Below are 16,105 nucleotides of genomic sequence, written 5' to 3' on the forward strand. Positions count from 1 at the left end.
CATTTTTTGGTACTAATCCTTGTTGGGGGTTACCATAGAGTGTCTTCCAATCTCAAGACTAATTGCAGAATCCATTCCAGTGGCAACATTTGGATCCATGAAAACAGCCCTGTATGCCATACCAAAAATGCTAGCTTAAAGTAAATTCTTAGAATCATGGAATATCTATGCAAAACTGAATATAACCATGTGGGTTTGGTTGTCAAATTTATGTAATTAGAAAATCCGTAATTTCCGAACTGTCAAAGGTCAGTTCTGTCATAAAAATAAAAAAGGGTATACCTAGTGCATGAGGCTTTTGCCACTGCGGGGTCTGGAGAGGGTCAATTCTGTCATAAAAATGGCTCCTCAAGAAACTCAACCTTAAAATACAAACTTCCAAAAAATGATTTTTTTTCAACCATGTAGCTAGTTGCTGCAAAATACAAAATTCGAATAGGGAGAGGATTGGGCATATGTTGTCTACTTTTGGTAAGCTATTAGCATGCAACAATCATAGGGTTGGACACAGGAGCGCAAGGGAGTCTTTCCCAAAAGGGGATGCGAGAGGATGACACATGCTGAGATGGCACGTGCCCAGCCTTTTCTCATACTCTCAGCTGGTGGTGTAGGTTATGTCAATACATTATTTCTCTGTCTCTCTCTTCCTGGCACTCTCCTCTCTGCCTCCTAATGACCATTGCCTTCCCCATTGGCTAACATAATTCATATTTTATATTAAAGAAAGAAACACAAGAAGGATGATTGTGTGGAATAGAAGTGCAAAGTTGCATCATCTTCATCCGGAACCGAAAATTGAAGCTACCCCGTTGGCTTCAACTGTTTCTTCCCCGATGAACCTGACTCCTAATGCTGAGCTCCATCGGCTGTAAATGTCAAAGGCATCATCACTAGAATGGGTACTCACCTCCATTAATGGTGGATGTGGGAGTGCCAATTCTTAGGCTTATATATATCTTGGCACATTTCCCAGCCTAAGCCTTGTGGAACCTGAAAAAATAGGGCTGGGTCAAGACTTGAATATGTAAGCCCCCGGCTAGGCCCTAGCTTATATACATGAAAACTTTTTCTCATCACTTGTCGTCCCATGATAATATATGGGTTAGTCTATATGATAGATGACAAGATAAGCATCTCATTAGTCTAATTTCGGCTTAAAATGAGTAGTAGAAATATCATTTTGTATTTTATATTCGTCTTCATATGATATCAGTTTGATGATTTTACTAAAACTTTGAATGAGAGTTTAAACAACTTTCTTTGTAATAACTTTGAATTAAAATCTGACCATTGAGAAGTATGTGGGTCCTCTATCACATGGACTAACCCATGTATTGCCAAGTGGGTAATAATGAAGTGTGATATTTCACTACACAGAGCCTAGAAGGACTTTTTTTGTTCGTGAAAGGGGAGAGGGATTCTAGACCAGATGAATGCCAGAATGCTTCATAATTTTAACCGATGGATATCTAGAAAATTGAAAATTGAAAAGTTCAATGCTTTTCGAAACCCTCCTCCCTAATCTACAATCACCTTGATCGAGCATGGAGTTAGGAGTCTCAATCCATTATTATACACTTGTCAAATTTTTTGGGATTTTTTTTAGGATGATTTACATCAACCTCCCCTGTCGTTTGCCGAAATTATATAATCCCCCTCTGAAAATAAAAAAAATTACATATAAACCACAAAGTGGACGCCGTTATAGAAGTGTTTGTTTTAAACTTTTACCGACGAAATTGCCCCTAACCCTTTTAAAGACTCTCCTCTCTTCTCTTTTATACCCAAAAACCATAAGGTGGAGACGAGTGGAGTGCGACGGTGGAGGAGGAGAGGAGCTGATATTTAGGGGGGGTTTTTCAGGCGACGTCTCTAGGGAAGGTGGGTGGTAGTCCTTTTTCTCTTTTCTCTCTTCTCTCTTCTCTTATAACTAATCATTTAGTTTGTATTATTCCTTAGATTGAAAACTATCACTGATTTTGAGAAGTTAGGGCATCAACCGATTCATTAATCTATCTAGACACATTCATTAAAATCAATCAATAAAATCAAGACACATTCATTAAAATCAATCAATAAGTTATTGAAATGCAAAAAAAAAAAAAAAAAAAAAAGCTTGTTCCATATCCCAGCTACTCTCTCCCATCACCAACGTACATTTGCCTACTTCTTCTTAGCATATTTGCTCATCCATTTTGAATACTTGATAGCTTATCGGGCTAAAGTTCTATCCTGAATTATTTGTTGTGTAGGCTGAGATGTTGCTTGTGACCTTGTTAGTACTTGGGAGCTACTACCTTTATGCTAAATCTCATCCCTTGTTTTCTTTACACAAACACAGAAAGTAAATTACAAAAGTGATATTAGCCATGTAAGTTAAGTAAGTAATGATCAATTGTAAATTACATGTGAGGAGTCATACCTTCTTTCCTGTTTTGTTATTTTTCTTTGATTGTTCGTCACTGCGAGGACATGTTCTCCTGTTGTGGTCAAGTAAATTGTAGATATCACATCTCACACTTGAAGATTTATTCTTGGCAGGACCCTCATCGAATTCCCTTTTCCTATTTTTTTCAAGGTCTGCCAGGTCTTCTTTTAATAAGTGGAGGTTGGACAATCCCAGAGCTGGTATCAATCACCAAATCAGCCAATGCTGGTAGTGGTTCGATGAGATCATTATATGCCTTGAGATAGATATTGATACTATAGTATGGACTACAATAAGCTTGAAGTGACCCCCTACTATGTGTGATAGCTATTGCTGCATGTTTGCATGGCAACCCCGTACAGTCTCAGAGCCTACAACCACATGTATTAGCTGATAGATTCACCACAACCCTGCCACTATGCATATCTATCACCTCAAATGAATGTGAATTGGCTTAGCTCACAATGCATTCTCTTGCTTTCTATTGTACCTTGTCTAAACTTGTCTTCATATCCGGTGTGGTTGGGCCAGATACTGGATAACTGCAACCATTCTCAAACATCTTAAACATCTTATTTATTATCTTCAGCGTAATCTCATCTATGAGCATCATAATAGGCATGTCTTTCACTTCTGCTATCCAATTATTGAATGAATCAGTCATGTTATTAGTTAGTTGTAGACTCTTAGCAGCAAAATCAAAGGCATGTCTTGAATAACACTTTGTAGGATTTTCCATCATCCAATCATATGCGTCATTGGATATACCCTTGATGTCTTTCATTTCTTTCTCAAATTGGATGACTATTGTTGAAGAGGCTGCTAACCAGAAGTGCTTCCTAAGCAACTGTCCTGATTAACCTGCTGACTTGAAGTTCTGGTATAAATATCTGACACATCATCTTTGGTGTGTATTAGGGAATACTCTAGTGATGGCATCTAATAGACCCTAAGCATTTTAATAAAGAAAAAAGTCAAATATTTATGATTGATTAATAGGAACAAATAAATATGGTGATTAACAGATTGGTAACATACCTTTTGTTTGTCTAACATAAAAGTCAGAGCCATATCATCAGTTATCATACCAAGAGCTTCGTATAGACATTCAAGGAAAAAAAGACAGCTATCTTTGCATTCAACTTCAACTACAACATATGTCACAGGGAATATTTCATTATTCCCATCATACGAGACTGCTGACAAAAGAATGCCTCTATATCGGCCCTTTAAGTGGCAGCCATCCACACCAATTAATGGTTTGCATCCCTTTACAAACCCTGAAACACATGCTTTGAAACTAACAAACACTCTCTTGAAGATAGGGTTCCCTGACAAGTCACGCATCTCCTGGTACTGGATCTTGAATAGACTACCTGGCATCTTAGCCAACACCATCCTACCATATGCAAGTAGATAGGAGTACGAATCCTTAGGACTACCCTGATTCATTTCCAGAGCAAGCATGCGTGCCCGGTACAACTTCATGTAAAAGGGCTGAACCTTGTAAGCTTGATATAAGAAGGTACGTAAAGACTTTATTGACATATCTGGTTGAACTCTCAAGTGAGAAGCAAGTTTTTCTGCAATCCATTATGATGTATCACTCTTCTGCTCGGTCGATAAAATACATGCATGCTTGGGATTGTACGACTTTATCATAAATGTCGTAGAATGCTTAACACCCTTATCCTCATCAACCGCTGAAGCATGTACTCGCCAAGTACAACCAGGAGCTTTACACACTGCAGTAACTCTAGTTTTCTCATTCTTAATTTTCAATATATCAAAAGCCTCCTGAATCACATACTGTTGGAGGACAACCCTGAAATGATTGACATCATCATATGTAGCACCTATGACTAACTGTATCATGCCATCCTCAATACCATCATCATCATAACCAAAGTCCATACCTGGATACCCCTATACATCATCAGTATCTGTCTCGACTTCATCAGTGAGGCTTCCTTCACTTTCACTGGAGTCTTCCATAGACTCATGTTGTTCTACCCATTCTTCATCACTTGTAGAAGATTGGAGCATCTGAGGCAATGTAGCTCATGTATCTTTAACATGACTAACAGAGTTAGGTACCATACCAGAATGTGACTGAGTTACCTATAAAGACTCATCATCTGAATTATCATTAATGTTTTGAATTTCCCTTCTAGCTCTACTAGTATCTCGTCTCCGGGGTGAACCGTCTGTACTAGCAGAACTATTGCTAACAGCATTCAACCCACTGGTTTGAGCAACACTTGCACCAGTTGATCTATTAGGAGTAGTAATAGCAGTAGTATTGGCTCTAGCCTTACCCTTATCTAGAGCATTAGCTATAGCATTAGTAGTGGTACTATTTTGGCTATCACTGCCATCACTAGAAGCACTGGTGGCAACTTTACATAACCCATCACTTCTCTTGAAAGGAATCTTTTCCCTCCTTTTACTCCCTAAATCATGATCCAGCTTCCCACTATTCTGGCCAACTGCATAAGTTTTTGGGGCAGATTTATTGTGATCTTTTGTGTCTCTAAATACCACATCACTAGAGTATTGGTTTATTTTCCACTATCCTTCTACATCACTATGATTATCTTCAAGGTTATAAACCACTATTTTGATAATATCGACCCCATCTAAGCCAAATAAATTGAGTGTACTGGCATCATCTGTCACTTCCACATGCACTTTATCAGAAATCTCACATTTGAATTTAAACCTCACATTATGTCCTTCAGGGATATGGTCGATGACTGAATCGTATATATCGCATATCATATCCAAGTGGGAGTAAAAATCAGGGTCAACAAGCTTTGTGTGGACTCTCCCACACCAATTAAACTGTATAGGACACTTCACAACCATTGCTGCAAAATTTTAAGGTTAGATTGAAACATATATCAACATAAGCATGAGGCATGACAAATTCATAAGAACATCAGAAGTGAAAAATTTAGAATAATTTTAAAAAACATGGAGTTTCTGAGATTGACTGATTTCTGAGACTTTCTAAGACACATGTGTAGTAGAGAAGAAAGCACAAGCAAATGCAAACACACATGTAAGAATTATTGTGTTCTTATCTCCCCTAGACTATATGTACCTTCACAGTAGTTCAGAGACCACTTGCAATTTGGCAAAATGGCATAAAGGAGACTTTAATCTTACAAAATGCAAAAACTCTAGGTGTTCAAACCATGAAACAACTTACAAAAAAGGGGACATTTTATTTGAAGAATAAGAACTTAAATCAAATCGGATAAACAAGAGGTATTGAAATAAAATCCAAGTAAAAAAGATACTGTAAACTTAGTCCACACCAAACCCTGGAGAAAATCCATCAATCTATTCAGTTAAAAAGAAGAAGATGTAACAGAAAAGCCAAACTTACAAATGCATACTAATAGCATTACCATTAACAGCTATGATAAACTTCTCAGATTAAGCATCAAAGCTGAGCATGAAGGCAAAATAAATTGAGCAATCCATTGAAACTAACCTTCCTTGGACGAGCAAGGAGGACAGACTTATTAGTCTTCTGACCACGGTGCTGTTGAATGGTCTCTAACCCTGCAATTTTTAATGGAGATCTCATAAGAAATTTAGGAAATTTCAAACCATGGGCAAATCGCAGGGTATGAAATTACCTAAAATCGAAGATCCTTCTCTTCTGGGTTATTGAATACACACATATACGAGAAGGGCTACGCCCGTCGCTCGTTGCCCATCGGATTGCTAAGTACCTTGTCGCCCATCGCCTGAGAGGATAAGGGCTCTCAGAGCTTCCATCTCAGAACCAAGTAGCCGTCGACCGTCATCCTTCACGTTCCGAGTAGCTGTCGTCGAAGAGGAGAACCGTCGTTGGAGAGGAGGACCTTCGTCAGAGAGGAGAACCTTCGTCGGAGAGTTCGTCTTCGTTGCTCACGGCTTGCAGACCCAAAACTGAAACATATGAAAGGGGCAAATAGTAAGGGTGTTAATTCGTGGCCCGACCCGACTAAACTGACCGGGACTGACCGTTTATAGACCGGCCTGGCCTAGACTGTTTATTAAATGTGTCGGGCATGAGCCCGACCTGTTTACAAATGGTCGATCTCGGTTTTGCTACTTAAACCATCGGGTGCCCGATTGAGACCGACTGAATAATACCCGATCGAGATCGGCCTATTGTGCACCGACCTGGCCCGACCCTTTAATGATTGTAGAATACCTATTTTACTCCCCAAATTAAAGAGTAAAAACTAAAATGTAAAGACATGTTCACATTTTAAATAATGGTTATATTTGGTATCATTTATTGATTTATTGTCATTTTTTTGGGCTTGCATGAGTGGGCTGGAATATATGAGCACATTTTAAAGAGGACTCGTTTAAAAATCGGTTAAAACCCTTTTAACATTCGACTAAAGCTCGATTAAGGTAACCCGTGACCGACCGACTGAATATAAAGCGTACTATGCCCTCAATAACTAAGCCCGATTAGTTAAATGGATGGACACTGTGTAACCTTTGAAAATCTTTAAGCCCAATTAAGCCCGACTGAAACCGGACCAGCCCGACCGCTTGACACCCCTAGCAAATAGGCTATTTTGGAATAAAGGAATGTGAGGGCTTTTTGGGGTTTTCAAATTGTTTCAATGAAACTAACGGCTTAACCCAAATAAGATGCTAACGATGTCAACTTTTTTTGTTTAAATATAATTTTCTGATTTTTAGGGGGGATTATGTAATTACGATAAATGACAGGGAGGTTGATGTAAAAAATCCTTTTTTTTAAAAGAGAATTCATTTTATCACGTAATTAATTTCAACTGAATTTTTTTTTTCTTTCTTGTTTTTGGGAATTTTCCAATTGAACTGAAACTTGTAAGGGGAACCATAGCCTATTTGACAATAAATTTTCGAGCCACTTGGGCAAATCTAAAGGGGCATACCCACCGACCACCACCGTCTTTTGCATTGGAATTGCTTGTAAGTGGAAAAATAATGGATGAGATATTTTCAGTTGCGTCATCATCGTTCCTAAAAAATCTGTTCTTCTTTCTCCTGTTTATTATATGAGAACGACAGATCTCTCTCTCTCTCTCTCTCTCTCTCTCTCTCCTCCCTAATGGCGGAAACTGCTCTAGTAGAAACCAGGAAGAAGAGGAAACAAGTGGAGGGGGAGGAATTGGTGTCTGGAGACGACCCACATGATGGTGAAGAGGAAAGAGTTGTGCCCACTCGGGAGAAGGGCAAGAAGAGGAAGAGATACGTAGAAGAAGAAGAAAGGTCTGAGCTTCTTCAGGACCCTCTGCTCGTTTTTGGGCAGGATATTATGTTGATGATTTTGAGTCGTCTCGATGCACAGAGCGTGGCACGTTCACTCCTTGTCTCTCATGGTTGGCATGCAATTGCTTCCAGCGACAGGCTTTGGAGCAGTAAGGTTGTTCTCTTTTCTCCCCTTCTTCCTTTTTTATTCCTTCCCCTTTTAAACATCTGGTCGTCTGTTATTGCAATTGGGTCATTGTCTATTTCCCTAAAATTTGGGAATTTGATTTGTTGTTCTGTCGATCTGGTTTTGATAGACTATTTTCTCTATTTTCTTATGTAGCTTCATTTCATTTTCTGACTGGATTAATTAGAAATAGAGGTATTAGCTTACAATTTTTTTGTTTTTGTTTCTTTGTTGGTATGGTTCTTTCGTTTGTTTCGCTGCGAGCAGATTGTGAGACTGCAGTTCATCAATTAACTTTAGGACCCCCCCCCCCCCCACCTTTTTTTTGCTTGGGTTTGGGTCGCTCATGAAAGATTGCATATGGATTAATTCACCAGATCACTTGGTGCTTCTCAGTTTAAATTTTTGGTTTCCAAGTTGGGTGTTAGGGATCTTACATGCCAACTTGAGGGAGCATTAGTGATACATGGGGTTAATACCATCGATAGCTTCATCCACCACCATCAATTATTCAATCACATCCACTAATTATGAGGTCTACTGTACATATGCTGTATATGTCTCACCTTATTGTATTTTTCTTACCTTATTTTCTTCTTATTGTAGAAACCCATGATTATTTGGGTTACGAACACAAAGGCTATGTGATTTACACATCAATCAAGATATGATCTAGTCTTCACTCCATTATTATCATAGTATCAAAGCAAAGAACAAATATGATTTCGTTTAGTCTTGCTTATTTGAGATCAATTCATCTCTTTACATTATCCTTCTTTGTATATGAGGTCATTTCATCTCGCCTATTTGAGATCAATTCAACATCAACAATAACAAACTCAGCCTTACCCAACTTAATGAGGTCTGCTACAGGAATCCATAAAAGAAAAAAATAGTGGTATAGGAAAAAAGTCCAAACAGAATTGGGGGATGGAAGAAATGAAAGATGAAAGATGAGATTAAGAGGAAAGAGGCACAACCCAACAAATCTGGAGAAGCTCAGCTAAATGGGTTGACTACATGGAACCTTGCCCTCCGCTAGGCTCTATCTAAGGTCAGACTTGTGACATGACTAAGACTATGCATGTCATTTCTCACCACTTCGCTTATGGTCATTTTAGGCGTGCCCTTAGCTCTTTTATCTCCTTCAATCTGAATCAAATCACTCCTTACTTGGGCATCCTCAGATCTTCTTTTAACACAGTCATACCACCTCAAACTGCTTTCACGGAGCTTGTTAATTAGGAGAACTCCCAAATCAGATATAATATGCTCATTCCTTACTTGATTCTTCCTTGTTTTGCTGTACATCCATCTTAACATCATCATCTCAGCTACACCACATAGCTTCTCTATATGACAATTCTTAATTGCCCAATATTCCGCCCCATACATCATAGCTGGTCGCACAACAGTCCTGTAGAATTTTTCTTTAAGCTTCAAATGGATACGTCAGTCACGCAACACTCCAGACGTACTTCTCCACTTCATCCATCCCAATTTGATTCTTTGTGAAACATCATCCTCTATGTCACCTTCTTTATTTGAGATCAATTCATCTCATTAAACTGTTCTTCTTTGTGTCTAACATAGTTGTCAAGGCGTCACATTGGTACCACCTAGGCATCTAGGCTCTTTTTTTAGTCCAAGGCACACGCCTTGTTGACACTTCACGGGTTTAAGTTTTTGTTTTTTTTCAATGAATAGGCTTATATAATATTCTATGCTTTGTTTTTTCTTATGTTGGTTTTCTCATCTTAGGCCATTGCATTGATATGGCTTCTATGTTGCATATAAGCATAATTATATAACATTGTTATATCACATTACCTCATATATAGACATATATTGCCTGCGTAGGCGGGTGCCTTGCTGCCTAAGTGCCCTTACAATGCCTTGGGTCACATAGTTGCCATGACAGCTATAGTTTTTGAGATCTTCCTCAATGGCAACTCGTTTTAATCATCTTTGATTGAATTTTTCTTTTGGATTGATGACCACACCTTCAACAATCCAAGATTGAGATGGCTTCAATTGGGGATTTGCCTTCATCCAACACATTTTTTGTCAATGGTAACCCAATTTTATAGGTAACTCCCCATCGGCTTTAACCCTTTCATGTATTGTTCTCAATATATCTTCTACCTTCAATTCCATTCCCTGGATTATTGATATTGGAGCAACTGACCATTTAGTCAGCTTGGTTTCACTGCTAGATCACTATAACAAATTATACTACCATAAATTCATGGTTAATAGTTGACATAGCTAGTCAGCTCAGTTTCACTGCTAGATCACTATAACAAATTATGCTACCACAAATTCATGGTTAATAGTTTAGATATCAAACCGCTGATCTTTTTTTTTCTTTTCCTCAAGGGGGAGGAGGGGGGTACACAACTGTTGGGTAACATATGTTTTCAAGTTTCTAACAGAAAATAATGTGTTGTAGCATCAACATGCGTTATCAGTGTTTTTGGATGCTTGAAAAACTTACTTGATAAAACTACAATGATAAGATGTTGATTGCCATGATGGTTGTGGAGTCATTTTCAGAGTTCTCAGGTTTATGTTTCTGAGTTGTCATTACTCAATCTGCATGGATCTTGTTTGGTCACTCAAACCAATTTTGGCATCAGAAATTTACTTGAATTCATAAATGTACCTTTACCGACATGATAAAATATGATACTAGTTATTGCAATGCCACTTTTTGAATACCATTAGTGTCCACCTTTTCCCTTCTATTGATAATGATGCCATAAAGAAGCTCGTGTCTCTTGTGAAAGTGTCCATACTGTAATATTTAGGTTGGTTTATTGTATTCTATGAGTGCAATTATTCAAGCATTCTAACATGCAACCAAATTTCATTTGGCATATGGTGTTTGCCTGTAAGAAAGTTTGGAATTGCTTTAAAAATGAAGCTGTCTGTTTTTTTTTTTTTTAATTGTAGACTTCTAGATAGGAATAGGAATTTGATGATGGGCTAATGTAGTTTCTCTTTCAGTTGGAGGAGTTGTGGCTGGGAAAAGCACACATACCTCGTCCATCTCAAGTCCGGGGAATATCAAAGTTAGCTGCTTATTCACTTTCTGTCTTGGATGCCAAACGTGTGAGTAAATATTCAATTGTGCTGACTTATTATCCTTGATATGTTGTGCTTCCCTTAGGGATTGCAGTTATATCCACAACATTTGACCCACCAGGTCCTAATCATTTGGATGTTTGGGACTGGGTTACTTCTAGAATACTGATCCATCTCTTTTAATGCTATTCTAACATTATGTATGACTCCCCCCATGATACTAAATGGGTGCCATTTTATGTTATGATTGTAGTTGAAGGGTACAAGACCAAGGAGCCCTTGCTCTCTTCATTTTAACACTAGCAAAAAGTACATTTAGCAATGCTGGGCATCTCTCTCTCTCTCTCTCTCTCTCTCTCTCTAAGTGAGTGTGTGTGTGTGTGTGTGTAAACTCTTAACCAATTGGAGCTTTCATGTTATCAGACCCGCATCATGAAGGATGACCTCTGCGATCATGTCTGGGAATTCCGTTTTACAAAGGTCTGTACCATATTATGGAATTGCTTATTTATTTACTTGGTTGAACTCAGATCTGACCAGTCTTGTGAAGTCAACATCATCTGTCCCTTTGAAAATTATTCGTTTTATACAAAAAACATTTATCTGGAGCTCAACATATGAAACCAATCTGACCGAAACTCCTTTGTTGACAGGCAGCTCCTGAATATTGGCGGAATCTGGATCCTTCTTGGATAGGTACAGGCCCTTCTATGCGCCGTTACTTCCACACAAATGGCTCCCAGACTGCGGACTCTGGTGACCAGGTGTGGGGTGGTCATGAGTGCGCTTATTCAATTGTTACCAGTTTTGTGGAAGAGGGAAGGATCAGGGAACATTACGTGAGGATAAATAGATGGCCCCGAATGTCTGTGTCAAGGAAGCAGGACTGGAGCTGGGAGCTAGCCAACCACTTGTACTGTTACTCAAGTATTCCTGATGCTGATAAGAAGGGTGGCAGTGGACCATTGTTTCCAGTGTGGTAAGTTGAATCTTTCGACATCTTCCATCTATGTCAGAGTCTTGGTCTAGTGTAATTATGGTTCTGGGTATTATGTATGAGCATATAACAGACTTCTTTGTGCAGTAGTGATTGACATGCATTATTATAGTGATGTATAAGATTTGTAAAGTGTCACTCTTACCACGTGTATGCCTCATGCTTGGGAATGGGATGTCTTGAAAGTAAACATAGAGATCACTTTTCTTGACTAAAGTAATCAGTGAAGATGCTGTTGATGAAGTGGATGGGTTAAATGAAATTCTTCGAAAGGTGAAGGAAAATCCATGAAGGGAGCAGAGACCACAGAGGCACAGATCGGCTTCAAAGGTATAAAGATCTCCAAAAATGGTGGTGATTGATTTCAGCATGGACAAAGGATATTTAGATTTCAGAGATCACCAAACTGGTTGCATGAGTGAATCGCTTTTGACCCATCTTGCACAATTCTATTGTCCATGGCAACAGTAGCTCTACATAACTTGGTTGGAGATAAAGAACCGTTGCAGATACCAACTGTTGGTGCAAATTTGGAAATTGAGGAATATCAAATACAGAATGGGATGCAGTCAAGATTTCTCGTGGAGTCTACCCCATACCAACTTTATATCCGTATACTTGCATCGGAAGAATGAATTAGTGATACTAAAACCCTGTTGGTGGTTCAACACTGGAGTGTGGGCATGCATCAACAACCGGGATACTTTGCATCACTACACCAGAAAGGGTGCTTCAGTGTGGATGCAATTTTTTGGACCCTTCTTGTATTTGCTATGAAGAAATCCTGAAAAGAGTGTTTTCCGTGATTCTTTATTCAGTGTATCCCTTGGCATCCACAGAGAAGCCGGGTGTCTCTCTCTCTCCCTCTCCATGGCATTGCTCTTCTTTGAATGATAAGGAACAGAGAAACATACTTGTGCTCTAAAATAACTGCAGTGGCATTTCAGGTCTGTGCTCAATAACATCCTCTGCAGGCAAATTACAAATCCGCAGGTCCATCCAATACCATAGTTGTAAAAATGATGTTTGATTTTGGATACACACACATTCTCCTTTTCTTAAAGCTGCATGGGAATTCATGGTTTGTAAATGTGGTCCATTTAGTTTCATCCAGTACGGTATGTTCCTTTTCTGCTATATGCCCAACATGTAGATGGGGCTGAAGCTACTCGGTAGCAACTGATGATTACTGTTCTCAAGCCCCGTGAAGCGACCCTCATGGTGTATAATGTTGATATCAAGATACTGATTTATTTACAGCCTAAATCATGCATATCAAGGAAGTTTTGAATTGGACCCTGAGTAACTGTGAATTCATGATCATAATATAAGTAGGAACAGGAGATGGTATAACAAGGAGATAGTATTATACAGATTTGCAGGCACAGTACACTATCCGGTATGTAACAGAGGCAAATTACAGATCACACTATGGATACATGGGGTCATCTTTCTCAATTCTCACTTCACTTCCAGGATCTCATCCAATGCGTAGTTGTTAGTCGATACATTGGCGTAGTTGACTTTGTTGAATCGAACGACAACAGGATATCGAGTTTTTGGGTCCTGGCCAATGCAACAAAAATGACCATTGCTTGTAAGCATAATAATAATAATAATAATAATAATAATAAGGAAAAGAGAATGCTATCGGATAATGTTGCGTACATCCAAACACATCGATTTGCTTAATTAGTATAGAAAGCCAATACAGATGAATTTGGGATGAGACTAGTGTGCTAAATATATGCCCTTCATATGGATAGGATCCTCTCCTTACAGTTTAGTGATCAAGATTGCACCATTCTGGAGGTGTGGATTACCAGAAGATGAGGATTGAAGTTTCATTTTTGGTTCATGCAGATTGATGAAAATGCATGCCTGTGTATGTTATCCACACTTGGACACACAAGAACCACAAGACACCATTAACGTTAATTTTGTTCAAGAAACCACACACACTCATACTCAGGGTACTGACCTGATCAACTGCTACAACAGATCCAATGCCATTGTACCAATAGGATTCCCTTCTAAGAATCTTCACCTGATGAATAGAAATAGAGAGACAGATGATGAGACACAACTGCTTTTAATAATACTCATGAATCTTCATCTTTTGGATAGTTGAGAGTGAAATTTCCGTTCGTCCCTTGCGTCATACCTTGGCGCCTCTCTTGGGTCCAATTGGAGGAGGCTTCGGCGGCGGAGCTTGTCCCTCAGTAGGGGGTGGGGCGGTGCCGGTGGTCTCCTCAGAAGGGGTTGGGGCGGTGCCGGTGGTCTCCTCAGAGGCACGTACAACTAGCCTTGAGTTGTTCTTGGAATGAAAGGAGATTGTGTTTCGTGAAGATGAGCTTGTGGAGGTTATGTTAGATGTAAACACAAACCCAGATGCTACCGATGCCATGTTACAACTAGCCATGGCCTTCACCTACACCCTCTCTCTCTCTCTCTCTCTATGCTCTATCTCTTTGGGTTATTAAGGTAAGGAACTAAGGATAAGATATTTGTTAATGGTGGTGTTGAAAGAAAGGATATTTTTGTTATAATTTTTTTTTTGTCTTTGTGCAGATTACCTTTCTCCACTTCCGAGTAGTGTGGAAATAATAGTTTCCTCCACTGGGATGCTGCCATATCAGCACCTTATCCATACCATGCGGATAACCCAATCCCACTCCTTGCATAACATATTGTGGTTTAAGGGAATATATTTGAAAATTATATTTTCTTGTTCAAAAAATAAATAAAAATTTGTAGTTTAAATAGAGAACTTTTTCCATATATTCTGGCTTTGTCCCTAAGAAATAGGTTCTTTTTCTATGCCAATATTCCTAATTCTGCAATTCAATTTCATTTGGTTGCAAGGGAAATTAATATAAATATTTCCTTTATAAGTGAAAATATATTGAAGTAAAGTCATTTTTGGGGTTTTGTCGTAGGCGAATTAGGGGAAAAAAAACTCTGCCAGTCTAGTGTTGCCTATGCCCAAACATAGGTGAACACCAAAAGCCTATGCTTCCCACCTGCTCGCTGGTGGTGCCGACACCAGACTGGCAGGGTTCCTTCTCCCTTACATAAAATGCAAATATTTCCCTTTATAAGTATCAATTTAGAATCGAAACCGAAATGAAACCGGAATAGAAAAAAAAAAAATTTTGATTTGGTTTGATTTTGGTTGACCCTGTGGGAATGCAATGATAGTCCCCCAATGATGGTGAGGTTCAGAATTGATTATCCCATGAGACAGCAGTGAACTCATGACTATCATCATCAGTCCTATGACTATCCACACTTTGTTTCATTCTGTTCAGATTCTCTTAAATGTTTTGCAGCTCCCTCAATAGGTGAAATGGTGCTCCTATGTATGCTATTTACATTGCGACTCCTCATGTTCATTAAACCATTAAGACCATGGAATTTTATTGCTTAGATTGATTAGAGATCATGGCTATGGCCGAAATGGGGGCATGCATTTACAGTTTAAACCTGTGATCATGGTTTTAAGTATCTCCGATACTGATACGATACCCTTCGATACGTATCTTAAATTTAGTCGATCGATACGATACACACCGATACGATACATTGAATTTTTTAAATCATTTCGTATCGATATATATCCTACAATACATACCGTTATGCATCAATACACCACTAATACACATCGATACGATACGACATGCCTCGATACGACTCTATGAAAAATATAAAATTGAGGTAAAATGTACGTTACGGTATGTATTGGTACGTATCGGTGAGTATCGGTATGTATCGATCGGTACGTATCGGTATATATCAGCACGTATCGGTGAGTATCGATATATATTGGTACGTATCGGTGAGTATCGATACGTATCGGCGCTACGGTCATATAATGGCCAATATGGGTAATTTTTTAGAAAAAAACGAATTTTTGAAGGGTTTTTGTTCCAAAGTTGCTGTCAGCCATATTTCTCTCTAACTAAAGTGGAAATTAAGGTTGGGAACAAGGATTTTACATTTATGGGACAGCTACAGACCTTGAATTCTTAGTAGGATACCCTCAATTTAGTGTTTATGCATAATACATGTTATCAATAGCTTTTTTTAACAAATTCTTTATGCAAAAGTGTTTAAAAAAATGTTTCCTATCCATTTATGTGTGTATCTTTAG

General features: G+C 38.7%; 4 protein-coding genes across 8 annotated transcripts in view; 2 read left to right on the forward strand and 2 right to left on the reverse strand.

The window, feature by feature from the left end:
- The window catches only part of LOC122063340 (protein LOW PSII ACCUMULATION 1, chloroplastic), a 32,955-nt gene that overhangs the window by 3,498 nt on the left and 13,352 nt on the right, over positions 1-16,105 (forward strand). The window lies entirely within an intron of this gene.
- LOC122063347 lies at positions 3,251-4,342 on the reverse strand. Its single transcript, XM_042627071.1, has 3 exons — positions 4,060-4,342; positions 3,467-3,939; positions 3,251-3,367 (listed from the first exon to the last, which is right to left on the reverse strand). The coding sequence occupies exons 1-3, from the start codon at positions 4,340-4,342 to the stop codon at positions 3,251-3,253; spliced, it is 873 nt and encodes a 290-aa protein (XP_042483005.1).
- On the forward strand, positions 7,341-12,879 carry LOC122063341. Of its 2 annotated transcripts, none has more exons than XM_042627065.1 (5): positions 7,341-7,856; positions 10,866-10,982; positions 11,379-11,435; positions 11,609-11,934; positions 12,170-12,879. In XM_042627065.1, exons 1-5 carry the CDS (start codon positions 7,542-7,544, stop codon positions 12,177-12,179), a joined length of 825 nt encoding a protein of 274 aa, XP_042482999.1. In that variant the 5' UTR covers positions 7,341-7,541; the 3' UTR covers positions 12,180-12,879. The 2 variants fall into 2 exon arrangements, with proteins under 2 accessions (XP_042482999.1, XP_042483000.1); XM_042627066.1 differs by having other exon boundaries at positions 7,347-7,856; positions 10,878-10,982.
- Positions 13,256-14,473, reverse strand: LOC122063343 (photosystem I reaction center subunit IV, chloroplastic-like). The gene is made up of 3 exons (XM_042627068.1): positions 14,117-14,473; positions 13,934-13,999; positions 13,256-13,518 (listed from the first exon to the last, which is right to left on the reverse strand). The coding sequence occupies exons 1-3, from the start codon at positions 14,372-14,374 to the stop codon at positions 13,414-13,416; spliced, it is 429 nt and encodes a 142-aa protein (XP_042483002.1). The 5' UTR covers positions 14,375-14,473; the 3' UTR covers positions 13,256-13,413.

The sequence above is a fragment of the Macadamia integrifolia genome, unplaced genomic scaffold (genome assembly GCF_013358625.1).
Source record: "Macadamia integrifolia cultivar HAES 741 unplaced genomic scaffold, SCU_Mint_v3 scaffold1299, whole genome shotgun sequence".
Lineage (NCBI taxonomy): Eukaryota > Viridiplantae > Streptophyta > Magnoliopsida > Proteales > Proteaceae > Macadamia > Macadamia integrifolia.

Bases quoted from the DNA above. Each gene is read 5' to 3' on its own strand.
- LOC122063343 (XM_042627068.1), bottom strand. From the start codon at position 14,374: ATGGCTAGTTGTAACATGGCATCGGTAGCATCTGGGTTTGTGTTTACA. The intron at 14,000-14,116 runs GTATGACGCAAG...TCTATTCATCAG, and splicing joins GACCCAAGAGAGGCGCCAAG to GTGAAGATTCTTAGAAGGGA. The intron at 13,519-13,933 runs GTCAGTACCCTG...TGCATTGGCCAG, and splicing joins CTGTTGTAGCAGTTGATCAG to GACCCAAAAACTCGATATCC.
- LOC122063341 (XM_042627065.1), top strand. From the start codon at position 7,542: ATGGCGGAAACTGCTCTAGTAGAAACCAGGAAGAAGAGGAAACAAGTG. The intron at 10,983-11,378 runs GTGAGTAAATAT...TCATGTTATCAG, and splicing joins CTGTCTTGGATGCCAAACGT to ACCCGCATCATGAAGGATGA. The intron at 11,436-11,608 runs GTCTGTACCATA...CTTTGTTGACAG, and splicing joins GGGAATTCCGTTTTACAAAG to GCAGCTCCTGAATATTGGCG.
- LOC122063347 (XM_042627071.1), bottom strand. From the start codon at position 4,342: ATGGACTTTGGTTATGATGATGATGGTATTGAGGATGGCATGATACAG. The intron at 3,940-4,059 runs GTATTTTATCGA...TCTTATATCAAG, and splicing joins GTACAATCCCAAGCATGCAT to CTTACAAGGTTCAGCCCTTT. The intron at 3,368-3,466 runs GTATGTTACCAA...AGGGTCTATTAG, and splicing joins TTATGTTAGACAAACAAAAG to ATGCCATCACTAGAGTATTC.